Source organism: Pteropus medius, unplaced genomic scaffold (genome assembly GCF_902729225.1).
Source record: "Pteropus medius unplaced genomic scaffold, Ma_sr-lr_union100, whole genome shotgun sequence".
Classification (NCBI taxonomy): domain Eukaryota; kingdom Metazoa; phylum Chordata; class Mammalia; order Chiroptera; family Pteropodidae; genus Pteropus; species Pteropus medius.
The window spans coordinates 10,093,839-10,109,905 of NW_024342467.1; the positions used below are offsets into that span (position 1 = coordinate 10,093,839).

Below are 16,067 nucleotides of genomic sequence, written 5' to 3' on the forward strand. Positions count from 1 at the left end.
ATAAATTCACTCATTTAGGAAATACTTACTGAATGCCTATTCTAGGTATTGCACAATAGGCCCTAGGAAGCCAGCCATAAAAAGAATAGGTATAGATTCTCTGTCATGGTACTCTGCGTCTGCTAATTCAGCTGTTGTTTAAAATTCTTTGCCTTTCTTATAGGTTCAGTTGCAGACTCTCCTTCAAAGCAAGTACGTGGAATATTTCATGGAGCAAGTCTTAAGCTGGCAAAATCAATTAAACATAGCAGACTCAGTCATCTTTACTTGGATGGAAGTTCAGAGAACTTGGTCTCACCTAGAAAGCATCTTTGTTTGTTCAGAAGATATTCGAATCCAGCTTGTGAAAGATGCTAGAAGATTTGATAAAGTAAATGCTGAATTTAAGGTTTGTAGAAGACAGTTTTCTATCCTAGCAGAGTTTTCCAAATAATATGAAAATCTTGCAAAGAAACATGATTTAGGGTGTTTATAAAAATAAATATGTTTTTGCATTTCAGAAAATAGGGCACAGAGAACTTTTTTAAAGGGTCAGATAGTAAATCTTTCAGGCTTTGAGGTTTTGTGTGGTCTCTGTCACAACTACTCAATGCCACCATTGTAGTGTGAAAAAAAAACACGACAAACAAATGGGCTGGGCTGTGCTCCAATAAAGCTTCATTTATAGACACTGAAATTTGAATTTCATATTTTCATGTATCACAAAATATTGTTCCTTTTGATTTTTTTTTTTTGAACCAGTGAAAAATGTAAACATCATTTTTAACTTCGGGCCATACAAAAATGGGCAGCAGGCCCGATGTTTCCCATAGGTCAGAGACTGCCTACCCCTGCAGGAAGCCGTGGTAGATAGATTCATCTTCATTAAGTAAAAGACTGAGGAGCGGAAGCCAGTAACAAAGTAATACTACCAGTTATCTGTTTATTTGTTTCAAAAGAGCCACAGAGAACGCGTAGAGATGTACACGTGGTAATGATTAATGATTTGAGAGACTTGCAGCAAAGAATAATGGCTGTACCTTTTTATATGGAAATGGAGATTAAATATTTTTTTCTATCTAAAGCAGAACAAACAGAGGAATTCTATTTTGTTTAATTTTTAAGGAGGAAAGAACGGATAAGTCATTTAGTATTTCATCTCATTTTCCTTTATGAATGCACTCTGTAAGATTCTGGGCTATTTTTATTTGGTTCGAAGAGAGAAATTTGGCATGAACCCAGAATGGTGGTAATGTCTATTGAATTTATTTTAATGAAAATTATGCGATTATACTTTGGTTTTGATATTTATCTAAAAATTTAAATGCAAAAATGAACAGACATGGCGTTAGAAGTCTCTTTAACCTCACTCTCTCATTGTTCATTTTTTTTATTTTAATTTTTGAATGTTCTTCATTCCCAAAATGGTTGAAAATTTTCAAAAAATAATTTTGAACATCTATGACTCCATATTGTACTTTCACACAGGACTTAATGTTCAAGACAGCTAAAATAAAAAATGTTTTGGAAGCAACGTGCAGACCTAATCTCTATGAAAAACTTAAAGATTTACAGTACAGGTAAGAATAAAACTATAAAGCGATCAGTTTGTTATAATTTTATGAGATTTCTTTCAACTACCTAATAGTATTTAACATCTTATTGTAGGTACAACTTCTACTAAATTATTTTATAATTTTGCTTATAGTTATCTAGTTGCCTTGTATGTATTAGTGGTACAAATGTTTTGTGAGTTAATGTAAACAAACCCAAATATATTTCTGTTTTCCAAAAGGACAATCACAATAGTAAAATTAGTATATCTTATTATCAAGAGAATCAACATGATTGATTGGTCAATTCTTTTATTGAGCTTTCCTGCAAACATTTATTAAGCATCTACTATATGCCAGGACCTGGGATTGCAGTCAGTTATTTTAAGTCCTTTACTTTGTATATAGTTTATAGTATAAATTATCCATAGAGAACATATTAGTACTTTCGAAATCCTTGTCCTAAGGGCCATTTGTAATTCTGCAACAGCTACTGGTCATAAGAATATTCTGGCTTTTGATTAAAAATAGTCAGATTAGCTACTAAAAAGAAGAGGTTTGTGCAGAATTGTGATCTCTTTTTATTGCAAGGTAGAGGAGAGCTCTAGATAAAAATATATATTACATAAGCAGAATTATTTCATGATCTGGAATTTTTTCAGAGATAAAGTTGGCCATAATTTAAAAGGGCGGATTTCTACATAAGTTAATTACTTGTTTAGTCAATGATCTTTGGGGTTTGGGGGGCTCAGACTCTGGGGTCATCTCTGCTCTTTAAGAACAAAAAAGTGGAAATAATCTTATGACTCCCCTGAATACCAGAGTGAGTTGAAGCCACTTGTGTTTTATAAAGATTCAGTAGGAAAAGGAAAACTTTGAACCAACGACGTCTTAACTAATGCATTTTGTGCTCCGGTTGAGTGAGGCCAAATCTAGTCTTCTCCCTGCTGATTAGGGGTGTCGTTAAGAAAAATGATGAGTGACATCAACCTAAATCTCATCTAAATTTAGCCTTAACTGATGGGTGTATGTGTGTGCGCGTGTACCTCCTCCTCCTTGGCATGACATATATTAGTCACAAGCAAGGAGATGGTGTCGGAGATGAGGAGGTAGGCTACTTGATGGAACGGTGAGCTTCCTGTGATGAGTGGACAGATGAGAGGTGCTGGGTTTTGTTCGTTGATGTTTTAATAACCGAATGGGCCAGACAAGTTCAAAAAGACGTTTCGTTCACATAGGCTTTCACTCTGTGAAAAAGCTCTGGCTGAATACTTGGAAACCAAACGCGTGGCTTTTCCGCGCTTCTATTTCGTCTCTTCTGCAGACTTACTCGACATCCTCTCAAAGGGAGCTCAGCCGAAACAGGTAATAAATTTTTTAAAGTCTCATAATATACTGTGTTACCTAAGCAAAGTCACAGTTTCTCTGTCATTGTCAAATGCCACCTATCATGTTACACGTGCCAGGAGCTAGACCATCTGCAATAAAAATTCTTAATGCAGCTGCGGAGGGCTGCCAGAGGCAGTGCTAAAGGAACAAGGAAAGTAATTCTTGGTCCTCAGTAAAGGGAAAGGTTATCACTTGCACAAGGCTGAGGGCCCTGGAGGAAGTTAATGGAAGAGACAGTGGTTCCAGATTCCCTAGAATTCCGGGGCAAGGGCTGGAGCCTGGCCAGCAGCTTTCCTAGAGGAGAATGGGTCACTTGGGACAAGATCGTGGCCGGTGTCTTCTAACTACTCCCTTGACTCCAGAATAAACTGTATAATTATTAAGTTGGACTCGTCTTCAGTGCTGTCAGAGGTGGACTGGAATAATTTCAGTCTCCTCCTCTACCTAGCCCTCTAATTTTCCCCTACCTCTACAAAAAATAAAAAACAAAAAACAAAAACAAAAACAAAAAACATACCATTCATGACAATATTTCGAGCAAATAAAAGCAGCTATTACCTTTTGTAATCTGAGGACTCAGATCAGGAATAAACATCCCAAAGCACTTCTTCCTTTACACATTGAGAGGATGCTGGCTTTTATTTTTATCTGTTCAATTGTTATTACAGCTGACATAGGCGGTTACTCCTAGAGTTGACTGTATATCACAGATGATTTTGAAGCCGAAGCTTGTGCCTTGTCATTGTGGATTTGTCTCCATTTTCTTTCTCTAGATGTTTTTATGCCATTTTCTTTGGAATCTGTGTCTCTTCACACTACGGTTTCCTGCATTTGGCTGTCCTTTGGACACAGCAGTTATCTTGGTTATTTCGGTCTCGTTCATATTTTCTCTTTAAACCCAAATTCAGTTCGATGGCTGGTCAAATGAAGTCTTGCTGTTAATAACAGTTGTTAGTCGACTTCAGCAACATTTTCGGGGCTGCCATGAGGGTTCCATTTAGTACTGTTGTGCTAACTCCCAGAAGGCTTTGTAAAATAAGCTCCCTCTGCTTAGAATGATTGGGAGCCCAGTATATCCATCTCTCATTTCTGTAGTACATAACTGGGTGTTTGGGGTGGTTTTTTACTAGTTGCACACATAGCAGTCAAAACCACACTTGTGCTTCAGTCCTCTCTTGGGAATATCCTCATGAGCTGCAGCTGGACCCTCTGCCAGAGGTGATTACATGAGGTAGAGGGTGTCACATTCTATTCTAGGTAGATGTTCCTAAAATTCTGAATTTTCAAAATATACATTTGAAGAGAAATGCATAAATCTGTAACTAGAATAACATTCTTTTTCTTTTAATTATATCCTTTAAACACAGTAAACACTGTGTGACTGGTATATTGAACAGTATTAATTACAGAGATTGTGGACATGAAACAGTTTTATTTTTCTACTGTTATTAGTCCCAAATAAGCCCTGCTGAATCTTTTTACACTGAGGAGCAGACCCTTTTATAACTTCTTGGGTAGGTATTGTAACACCTTGGTCCCTTTTTCTTATTTAAAAAAAAAAAAAAGTCAAAAACAACTCAGAAAGGTCTAGTTTAAAATTCCAATCTCATCTCTGTGACAAGGCCAGGCTTTTGCATAATCAACTTGGAGTTGGGAGTGAGACCAATTCTTTAATTCTGCTGCCCTACCTGTTTATCATGGTGAGGGAGAAGTGGTGTCATATGTGGGTCAGTGTCCTTTCTTAATGCTTGCTCCTGCTTCTCTGGCCAGCAGTGACTTATTCTGCTTCCCTGTCCTCAACAGTGAGCATCCACACATTGGGTCTCTTGTGAACGCAGCTGCAGGTCCTCAGGGACAAGGGGGAACTTCCCAGGGGTATATATTGCAGAGCCAGTTCTATTTCAGCTCTTGCAGGCCTTGCCCCTAGCGGTGGAATCAGCCATCTGGATACGTCTTCCTCCTTTTATATCTAGGCGGATGTTCAAATAAGGGACGTGTCACAGATTTACTTTTCGTAGGCGCCTATAGTTTCTGTGAGTGGTTCTCTAACTCCTCCCAGTTGGTGACTTAAGGGTAGATGTTGGAGGAAACAATTCTTTACCTTCCCCCAAGGAGTGGGGAAGATCCATAGCATCCCCCGTGGGCTGACAACTCACAGTCGTGAGATTGGCTCCTTGTCTCCCCTGCTCATGGAAGGGGTGTATGGAGGTAGAAGACAGTAAGGAGTTGTGATGTGTCTTACCAAGTCCCCGAGGGGCTGATCTGTCCCAGCCCCTGTTTGCTGTCTTCAGAACGTGCACATCCCCAGCACTGAAGGTCTCGGCTGGTGCTAGAAGAACAGATCACTCAACATGTACTTGTCACCAAATCTTTTTACCTCTTTTAAAATAATCAAAAAATGTTTCATGGTTCTATGCATCCCCAATGCCAACTTTTCACGGTTCTATGCATCCCCAATGCCAACTTTTTTATTCTTCCTAAGTTACAGGAATTTTTTTTAAATTAAACTTTAAAGATGTATCTTTTAAATCATTCTATTTTCACAGGATCACTTCAATATTTTAGTGTCATCTTCTCTAATATCGATGAGACTTATCATGGTAGTCTTACCTACCTCATTCCTAGCTTTTTAATTATAAGTTCTAAATCCCTGAATTTCAGGTACACTGCTCAGTACCAGTAATAGTACCACTGAATAGTACCATTCATCCATAATGAATGACTAGCTAGTAGAAGACATTAACAACATTTTAAATTTCAGTGAAGCTTAGTATTAAAATCACAGCACAGAGATCTCCAGAATCGCTTGCAGCCATGCTAATGTCATGAATGTCAGCAGCAGTGCTGTGTATGCCATGCTAACAAAAGGGCTTGCGTATTTCTCCCTATCAGCTAAAGGGGTCCAGCCATGTGGCCAGAGTGTAAATGTGGTTTACAGTTTCTAGACCCACCAGCTTTGAAATGATTAGATTTTTGATATTTTTGAAAATTTGAGATTTATATTCTTTCAAATTGTGCTTAAAATATGATTTCATTGAGTTATTTTGTTATACGGATTAAACTTCCAACAATGGAAATTCACGTAACATGCTGTGATGCTGTTACTAAAGGTCCAGGTTAAGAAAAAGCGTTTAGTTGCCTCTGTGGTGCAAATGGCCACTCAGGAATGACTTGTTGGGGCAAGACATTGAAAAGGAGCTAAGGACAATTTGAGTCATCTAGAGTCACAGTCAGCTTCTGTCCCTGACACGGTTCCGCAAAGTTAAGGTGCATTCTGAATTCTTGGTCACTTACTACATAATAGTAATGCTTTCGGCAGTTATGCCAAATTACCTGGCCTCGTTACCCTCTTTTACTTTCCTTTCAATATCGGAATCATTTTTGGACCACCAGACACAGCTTTTCCACCTCTGCCTTCGTACCCACATTCCTGAATGTGATCCCAGTGGTGTGAACGACGTATCATGGCAGCTGCAGCTTGTGGAATAACAACGCAGTTTCCCCAGAAAAGACGCTCTTTGTGGGCAGATAACTTCATGGTGACACCTTGTGAATGATTTGAGTTCTTCAGGCCCCCTCTTCCACCTGCCACATTCAATTTAAGAGCGTGGGCCAAAGTGAGAGTTTCTGTAGTTAATTGTGGAATTTGATCCGCCCGAACTCATCAGCCATTGAGGTCTGATATCACGACCACCTCCAGTCTTGTAAGCAAAAATTCCCAAATGAAAACACTTGAGTCGGAATGCCAGAGTGATGAGACCAGTGTGTATAGAATGCCTTTGGTCGTCATTAGCTATTGGTAAGCTTAGGTCAAGTTTTTAAGATTTTTCTCCTCCCAATTCACCCTGACCTCCCAGTGTCAAGGATTACCTGAAGGACTGTGGGTACGGGCACTGCTTAACTTCAGTGGTCAAAAATCTCTTAACTCAGTGGTCAAAGATGCATATGGAAGTACAAACTTAAAGGCATACGTGCAGGATTAATTGACGTGGTGCAATAGTTCTGTATAGCTAGTTTGAAGTTACTCGTGATTCAATATTAACATTCTTTGACAGCTCACTCCCTTTTAGAAAAGCATCCTTTTGTATTTTTCAAGCAAACTGGTATACTGGATAAAAAGTCAGATGGAATAGTATCAGTTGACTCCTTCATGCCCTTTCCGATTGTTATACAGTGCCTTGAAATAGCTGACAGCTTTGTGTAGTCAGTGTGTTTTTAGCCACTGATTCCTAATGACTTGAAAAATCTTTTTGTCCTGTAAGAGTTTATACATTTTTCTTTTCCTTCATCTACTATATGATGATTAGTTAAAGCTTCTTCATCAGGAAGCAGTATTAGAGACAGATAGACTTTCAATGTGATCAGCTACATTTCCATTGTCTCACAGAGTAGCTGTGAACCACATGTGTTTGGCTATTAACACTTGAAATGTGGCAACTGAGGACTTGAATTTTTAACTTCAACAAATTTTAACTGATTTAAACTTAAAAACTGAGATTTGATTCAGTTATTGGAAAATATAAGTGTTTGAAAGAACTTGAGTGTGTGGATTTACTTTTGCAACAACATTTATGATATCTAAACACACATCAAGTATTTCTGATGAAAAATCCAAATCGAGATATGCTGTAAATATAAAATACAAACCTAATTTCAAAAAATTACTGTGGAGAAAAGAATGTAAAATATCTCAATTTTTATATTACACGTTGAAGTAAAACATTTGGATGGATTAGGGCAAATAAAATACATTAAAATTAGTTTCACCTGTTTCTACTTGTTTTAATGCGGCTACTAGAATTTCTACTGCTGTAGAAATTGAAACCACAATACATTCTTTACAATGACAAAATCAAGAATATATATGCTCAGAAATGTTTAATATTTGCAGCAAGAAATATCCTTGAATGGCATCAGCCCAAATCTGATAAGAGAAAATCTGCCAACTTGTCTTTTGAGAAATCTCCCAAATTGCAGTGATGAGACAGATGGCACTAAACTGATACCTTTAATAGACTGTAAATATTGACATTCGGAAAGGTGCTCGTGAGAAATTGACTTAATATCAGGTGATAAAGAGCACTGCTCTTTAGGATCTTAAAGAGGCAAATATCCAAGACCCCACATGTCACAAGCACATGTTCATTTCTATCAAGCGCTTCCATTTGGCTATCTTCATGATAGAGTGAAAGTGTCTCAGCCTCTGAATTCCAGGAATCAGGATGATGGAGCTCAATACAGCATGTCACAACCTTCTCTAACAAGATTTAGTTCCCCTCAGACAATTAAGAGAAAAAAGGCTCAAGATGCAAGTGGTTAGTTGATAACATGCAAGAATTAATGAGTTTTAGTTGAAATAAAATATCTCAGCTTTTCTAGAGGAAATAGAGCGCTGTTGGCCCATATGCTACATAAGGTAGAGGAAGGGGCTGCCCTCGAGTTTGGGGCTGAGGAAGGAATGGGGAAGAGACAGGTCATGGTTTGGGCCATCTTGCCGTTGTCTCTACTTATCTTCCACTGAGCAGCGAGGAATAGAGGCTGCTCACCACAGTGTAGTTTGTCACAGAAATTGCCCAAGTGAGAGCAGCATTTCTGGTCAGAATTTCGGAAAATGCCATATTTTAAATGGATGCCTTTGTGTAAAGGCAGTCTGATACCCGAAGGACTTAGGCATTTAGGTGTGTGACAAGAGAATAGACGATCTAGATTTTAAATAAATATGCCATAAATTATGTATCCAGTGGGGATTACCTTTGATTATCCTTGCAAAATAGTTAATATGATTGGCTAAAATTGTGTATATATGTATACATACACAATTTTTTTTTTTTTAATTTTGCAAATGTGTTGCCACTGCTTAGGATTCTGCTGCAGCTCTTTTATTGGAATTCTCTCCACAGCTAAGTTACGCAACAAAATCAGGTTTACTACAATGTGGAGTTAAAACATCATTTTGATGTTATGAGATCCAAATATTAAATCTTATAAATGTGGTGTCCTGCCACCCAGGAGTTTTAGGCCTTACTGTGAAACCTGCAACTCCTGACCCTTGGCCTTTGTTTGTTGTCACTTGTAGAAGCTGCACTTCATTTGCTGTGCACTGTACACCGAAGGAACAAAATTTCAATTTTTGCTGCCAACATTTGAGAAACCCTACTTAAGATATTGTTGAAGTTACTGACTTTTTATGACTTGAGTTGTTTAAATCCTTTCTGTTTCTCTAACGAGATCAAAAGAGGGGCCTACGAGGTGTTTGTATTCTTTTTCACTGTAAAATAAAAAGTCTTGAAATACCGAACTAGGAAGAAGGAATTTTAATTTTGTGTTAACAGGTGCAAAGAGATCTCATTAGAAATGGAAGAAATTTGAGGACAATGGGATCCACCTTAGTTTAAACACCAGCCCTGTTCTCTCAGAAGCTTTACATGGGAGAGGGAATGTGAAAACATCTGACTTTAAACACGCCATGGATATGTGATAGGAGAACCATAGCCATGGGGTTTGCATTTCCTTGTCACTGGCTGACTGTAGGCCTAGAAGTTCTTCTGAAACTATTTTCTCACCAAAGCAATAATGTGTGAGGGTGTCTGATGGTTGAGGTCTCATTTATCCTGCAGCTTTTCACCTGAATATTATTTAGGTCCGTTACAAAGTAGAAGCCATTAAACATCTGTGCGCTTCCTGGCCACTTCAGCTGTGACAGTGAATTGTTAGATTATTGGAGATACTTTCTGTGTATAAATGTCCTTGGGGTAATGTACAGGAATGGAGCAGAATATGATAACCCAGGCAGTGGTCATCGGCTACTATTCTGTCTAGGTTTAAAGTAAGTGAGAGTCTCAAAGACTCATCTATTTTAAACTCAGAAGATTTTTTGCTGTGATCTTCTTTAAAATTTTTGCAAATACAGCAAAAATGTTAAGGCTAAACGCTTCAAAGTTGGAATCACCCTCCAGGAGTTCCTTACTGGTATTTTGTCATGCAGGAAGTTTAGGCAGCTTGCTCCTGTTCCCAGAAGCTGCTACTGCGATAGTTATCAAGTTGAGTTAAAATATATTTTCAGAAAAATTAATTACAGAGGTGGAACCTATATACCGGTAAATGCCGTATAGCTTTAAACAATCTTCTGGTTACTAGCACCTTTTATTTTTTCTATTGAGGTGAAATCCACATAATAGAAAATTAACCATTTTGAAGTGTACGATTCAGTGGCATTTTGTACATCCACAATGCTGTGCAACCATCACCTCTGTCTAGTTTCAAAATATTTTTATTATCTCAAAATAAAACCCCATACCCATTAAGCAGTCACTCTGCATTCCTTCCTTCCTCCAGTCCCTACAACCACCAATCTACTTTCTGTTTCTATGGATTTACCTGCTCTGGACATTTCATATAAGTGGAATCATACAATATGTGGTCTTTTGTGACTGGCTTCTTTCATTTAGCATGTTTTCAAGGTTCATCCACATTGTATCATGTATCAGTAGTTCATTCTTTTCTATGACTGCACAATCCATTGTCTACCTAGGCCACACTTTTATTTGTCCATTTATCTATTAATGGACATTTCGGTTAGTTCTACCTTTTGGCTTTTGTAAATAGTACTGCACTTGTATACAAGTAATTGAGTACCTGTTTTTAATTATTTAGGGTATATACTAGGAGTAGCATTGCTGGGTCACACAGTAATTCCATGTTTAAGTTTTCTAGGAACCACCAAACTGTTTTCCACGGAGCAGTTTTTGTACCGTATGTGAGGCTCTTTCTCTGGTTCCTTTTCTGCCCCTTTACACGGTCTACCCCAAGGGAAGCAGAGCGGCCAACCTGGCTGATAGTCTGTTCTCTTCCCCCTTGTGAGCTGACCTACAGAACACACATCTGCCCCATCTCTTTGTCATGGCAGTACTTGTGGGTGGAGAGCCTGTCCTGGTCAGTGCTGATGTGACTGGACGGACAAGGAGTGCTAATTCTGTAGTTCTGTTTGGACGCCAGTTAAGTTTTAGTCTCAGAATTGGCCTCTAGCAGAACAGACGCTCATCTTTGTCTTTTAATTTGGTCTGTTTTATTTCTCAAATAGTTGGGAACGTATGTAGAGTTCAGTATGCTATTTATTGGGGCTTCTTTTGAAGATCCTATAGCTTAGGATGTAAAAGGTTATGGTGCCAGAAAAATTTGAACTTTGTAGCTATGGCCTGATCTTGGAGGCTTAAAATCTCACTGCCACTTACTTTTACCAATGCCAATTTGAAGAAGTCACTTAATATTTTAGCTTTGATTTCCTTATCATTGAAAATGGGGAAATCCTATTCATATCTTAAGTAACAAGTGTCAAAGCAAGTATACGACGTGGGACCTAACACAAGATGTAAGATGGTATCTAACATATTTTGTTTCAGATATTTTAACACATTTTTTTTTTATATGTGTTAAACCGCCTACAACTACCAGAAGCTGCAGGACTGTTAACTAAAGGGTCCAGCCTTACGTGAGACACACTGCTCCTGATTGTGGAAGGAAATGCTACCTCGCAGCTACATGCATCATGATTAAACTAGGGAAGGTCTCATCTGAGTGATAGGCAGGTCCTCCTGTCCTTGTGGTCAGAGTGTGTTTCCTTGCAGGATGACTGAAATAAACAAGCATTATACATTAAAAAACTAAGACCACCAAAATAGTTCATGAATTTTTTAAATGTTTTACGTTTATGAAAAAGGATGTTAAGTAAATGTTAGATGATAAGAAAATGGTTATTTTTAAGAAAAAAAACAACAAACCTTTTTATAGTATAATAATATGTGTGAATTTTAAAAGCTTGACCACAAAATTCTCAAGCTGGTTGCTACAGGAATGTGGCACAGATAGAGGAGTTGGTAAGTCTCCAGTCTTCAAGTAGAAAATAGGTAACTTTGCGTGGTAAGCATTCACCACCCAGACCCTCATGATGTACCCAGAGTGTCTGGCCACTTCTCCACCAAGGTCATTTCAAACTCTGGAATTTAAGAAGTGATTTTTGTTTTGAGGAAAACCATTTTGAGACAGCTCTTTAACTATATAAAGTAAGTTTTGTGAATTCCTATATCATCATCACTAGGTCACCAGACTATATTTTGTCTTAGGTAACACGTCACCTTGCCAAACTCTTTGATAGCATCGCCGATCTGCAGTTTGAAGACGATCAGGATGTTTCTGCACACAGAGCAATTGGAATGTCCAGCAAAGAAAAGGAGTATGTCCCATTCCAAGCCGAGTGTGACTGCATAGGCCATGTAAGTTTTGATTATGAGGTTTTCTATGCTAGAGGAGGATTTTCGGGATAATTTTTTAAAGGTCGAATTGAACAAGGAGAAATCAACTCATGTCAAATAAGGTTCTGGTTAGTTTTGTGTTCAGAGCTTCCTGTTTATGTCTGTCCAGTGTGGCAGAGGGCTTCTCTGCCATGCTTCCCACTGTCTGTGCATTTGGCTGCAGTACCTCTCAGGGCCTCAGAGATGCTAGCAGTTGAACTAGACAGGAGGGACTGTCTCAAATTGAATGAGTGGACTCCAGAATTAGAAACAAATGCAGCCCGGTGACAGAGCCCCCACAAAACGTTTCATTTTCACCACTGCAGAGAGGACAGGGATGAGGGTGAAGCAGCACCATATGCAGTAAAGCCCGTTTTAAAGAGGTTTGTGGTTCAGGATTCTGATGTGAAGATTGTAAATGGCTGCTCATAAATTAAGTGGATTGAGTCTACCAAACTGATGTCACATCCCCTAATTACCGTGTACACAGACAGTTAAGTTAGCATATTCTCTTCTCTCGCAGCCAAATACCTCAAAAATATTCTCAACAGTGATCTGCAAGAATGGCTCGTTATGATTGATGAAAGAGCTCTCTGTGTTTTCAGATGATTTAGAGGAATTGCATCTTTTTTTATGATGATGCTTGTATAGCTTGGGTTAATCCACAGAATCACTGAGCAGTAGCCTCTATTACAGAACCATTTGGGTTGAGACAGTGGGTCCTTAAAGTCCCCCTTGCAGAAACGTGATGGCAACCTTTTTTTTTTTTTAAGCAGGGGTTTTCTTTATTCCTCTCTCTTGCTTTTTAATATTGTACCAGAAAATTCCTGCCAAATGAAGGGGAAGCAGATGGTGGCATACTTTGATTAAAATATATTTTTTGATCTCTTGGGCTCTTTAGGATATTATTACAATGATTAGAAAAAGTCACCATAAACTATCTTGACTAAAGTGTCTTGCTGCCTGCTCCCTCCCCAGCAGACTGCTGGCCGACTGGCATAGCGCCCAGAAGGAGGACAGTCCGGTTGACAGATGTGGTTGTCAGTAGCAGAAACCCTCGATATTGAAAGTTTTCATAGTGCTTTAATTTATTCTGTATAAGCAACTTGGGCTAGATACTTTCGAGCATATAATAGACTTACTCTCTAAATAATTGCCTTTATTTTATAAAAAGATGCTTTTACTCTAGGTCTTTACCCTTGCACTGTTATGATTGGTTCTTTCCAATTTAGATTATTTGTATTTTATTTGACTACTGTTTATCGAATACCTACTGTGTACCAGATGTTGGGTTAGGCTTTTGGATAAGACATGGCCCCTGCCATCGAAGAGCTCTTAGGCTCATTGAAGAAATGGATATACACACAAGTAGCAATAATAGGAAGTGGTAACTGTTTTTTTAGAGGGTTGGGCAGAAGCTGATGAACTACCAAAAAGGGAGGGGTCAAACAAACACCTCATCAGAGCTTAGTTCTCAAATCATACTGAGCTAAGTTGCCATTGTTGGCATGGTCATCTGAATGTGAGCTGATATATCAAGTTGTGTGTGTGTTTGGTCTTCCAATGTGGACTGGAAAGTTCTTGAGAAAAGTTGGTCACATTGAGGGCGTGGATGCCAGAGTATCTGGGAGATGCTTAAATAATGTCTGATTCACTGAAGGAACTTATTGCTTGGTGACATTGAATTGTGCTTAGTAACTAAAGCGTTGATTAGATCAAAGACCCTGAACTCAGGCATGTGAACAAAGCCCAGCTATGAAGCCAGAGGAGAAGGCTGTTAGGATGTTGGGGCCATTTCCAGGGCAGTGCTTCTTTTTTCTTTGAATAGGGAAGGCTGTCAGCTCGTTAGCCACATACCACTCCACAGTTCTCCAGAGAAAGTGGTTCTAGGACTGAGTGTGGCTGCCATCTTCACAAAAGCAGGGATAGAAATCAGTTATACATCTTCAGCATCCCATGTGGTCCTTGGAATTTATTATGGTCATTTTTTATTGATATGGTCAATGATTTGCAAATAGTATATGTGTTTTTTTGTTACACAATATCCCATGGAAACATAGATAAATTTAACAAAGCATATTTGAATAGGATGGAAAACTGGCTGAAATATATTTGTGGGAGCAAAATAAACTCGAATTTAAAAAACGATGAATCTTTACAAGTCAGCAGTAGTCCTGCCTCTCAAACTCTCCTACTGTCTAATTTTTGACAAGTGTGAAGAGGAGAACCAGTAGGGAATATAATTAAGATGCTTACTAAAAACACCTTGTCTTAAGCCTAAGAACTATGAAGATTTTAGGGAAGAATTTTCAATAGATTTTGAAATTATCAAAAGGTATGTTTTTAAAAATCAGTTTCCCATATCCTCAAAGCTCTAGAAAATCACTCTAGCGCATTACTTTCTAGAGGCTTTGGTTTCTCAAACTATTGTGTGTTACCAGAGGGGATCTTGGTCTAGAATCTCCTTGTCTTCAAGTCTGAAAAATGAAGGATTGAGAATACCTTCTGTTGAGAATGTTTGAAGTTATTAGCCAGCCAGTAGGTGAAATATGTTGAGAAGCGTCTGCAGAAGACAGGTTCATGTAGGAAAAACATTTCATTAGTCATTGGTTTACCTTTTCCTTTGAGTTACCCCTCTTCTAGTTTTCTACAAAGATGTAAAATAAATCCATCTGAGGCCTCACTATTTGCGTGGCCTTTGAGCCCACGAGAGGATGAAATTGCCCCTCTGCCATAGTTAAGCCTGTGTTATAACATTTCCTTTTGCTTCCAAAGGTGGAAACGTGGCTTGTGCAACTTGAGCAGACCATGCAAGAGACAGTGCGACATTCAATCACAGAAGCTATAGTGGCCTATGATGAAAAACCTAGGGAACTGTGGATTTTTGATTTCCCGGCTCAGGTTGCACTAACCAGCTCACAAATCTGGTGGACTACAGATGTAGGAATAGCCTTCAGTAGACTGGAAGAAGGCTATGAAACAGCCCTAAAGGATTTTCATAAAAAACAGGTATTTTATAGTTTCATGATTTAGAGAATTAAAGGGACTTGAGGTAAGCTTGCTTGCTTGCTTGCTTGCTTCCTTCCTTCCTTCCTTCCTTCCTTCCTTCCTTCCTTCCTTCTTTCCTTCCTTCTTTCCTTCCTTCTTTCCTTCTTCCTTCTTCCCTTCCTTCCAAGTGTCTTCTGTGTGCAAGGTACTGTGCTAGGAAGATTTTAGCAATCAGTCGTTTAACTTTTCATTTTCTACCTATATATTATCTTTCTAATTTTCTACATGGGTTTTCAAAACATCCATCATGTCTATTATCCCTCCAAGACTCTAGGACATCATTCCCTTCTAGGTACTGTGCCTATTTTTTTTCCTTCTGTGTAAGACTCTCCATCTCAGCTGACGATGTATTTATTAGCAAATACGTGCATGATTCACAAAGGCGGATGACTGTTCAACAAAAACAAATGTTTTTATGCATTTTGGTTTTCTGTTAATTACAAATCACAGATGAGTAACTTTGGAAAATAATCTATTTTGAATTCCATTTTATTCATCCAGGTATGCCATCTCCTCTCCTTAAGCCTCCCATCTTAAGGTGTGCTCTTAGCTATGGAATAATTCAGACATATAGCCTTTCTTTTATTTGATAGATTAAGAGAATACTAGGCTTGGAAAGGAGTGTAAATATGAGTTAGTATACCCTTCTTGCTTTCAGTGGATAAAGGTTGAATCCAGAGATATTAAATAGCTTTCCCAATATCCCACAATTTGTAAGTGAAACTGGCAGGGCCAGCAGAATTCAGAATGCTTTCCATAACTTCCCATTCTTCTCTTCGTAGCAGTGCTTTTAACTCAGTACCTTGAATAT

The 16,067-nt window shown here is 38.5% G+C and overlaps 1 protein-coding gene across 5 annotated transcripts in view; it reads left to right on the top strand.

Annotated features, from left to right (window-relative positions):
* DNAH11 (dynein axonemal heavy chain 11) overlaps positions 1-16,067 on the top strand; it is a 265,993-nt gene that overhangs the window by 65,730 nt on the left and 184,196 nt on the right. For all 5 annotated transcript variants that reach the window (XM_039862506.1, XM_039862509.1, XM_039862507.1 and 2 more), the window contains 5 exons: positions 164-388; positions 1,468-1,559; positions 2,771-2,897; positions 12,041-12,190; positions 14,984-15,217. In XM_039862506.1, coding sequence (XP_039718440.1) covers positions 164-388; positions 1,468-1,559; positions 2,771-2,897; positions 12,041-12,190; positions 14,984-15,217 — 828 coding nt within the window. The remainder of the gene's footprint in view (positions 1-163; positions 389-1,467; positions 1,560-2,770; positions 2,898-12,040; positions 12,191-14,983; positions 15,218-16,067) is intronic.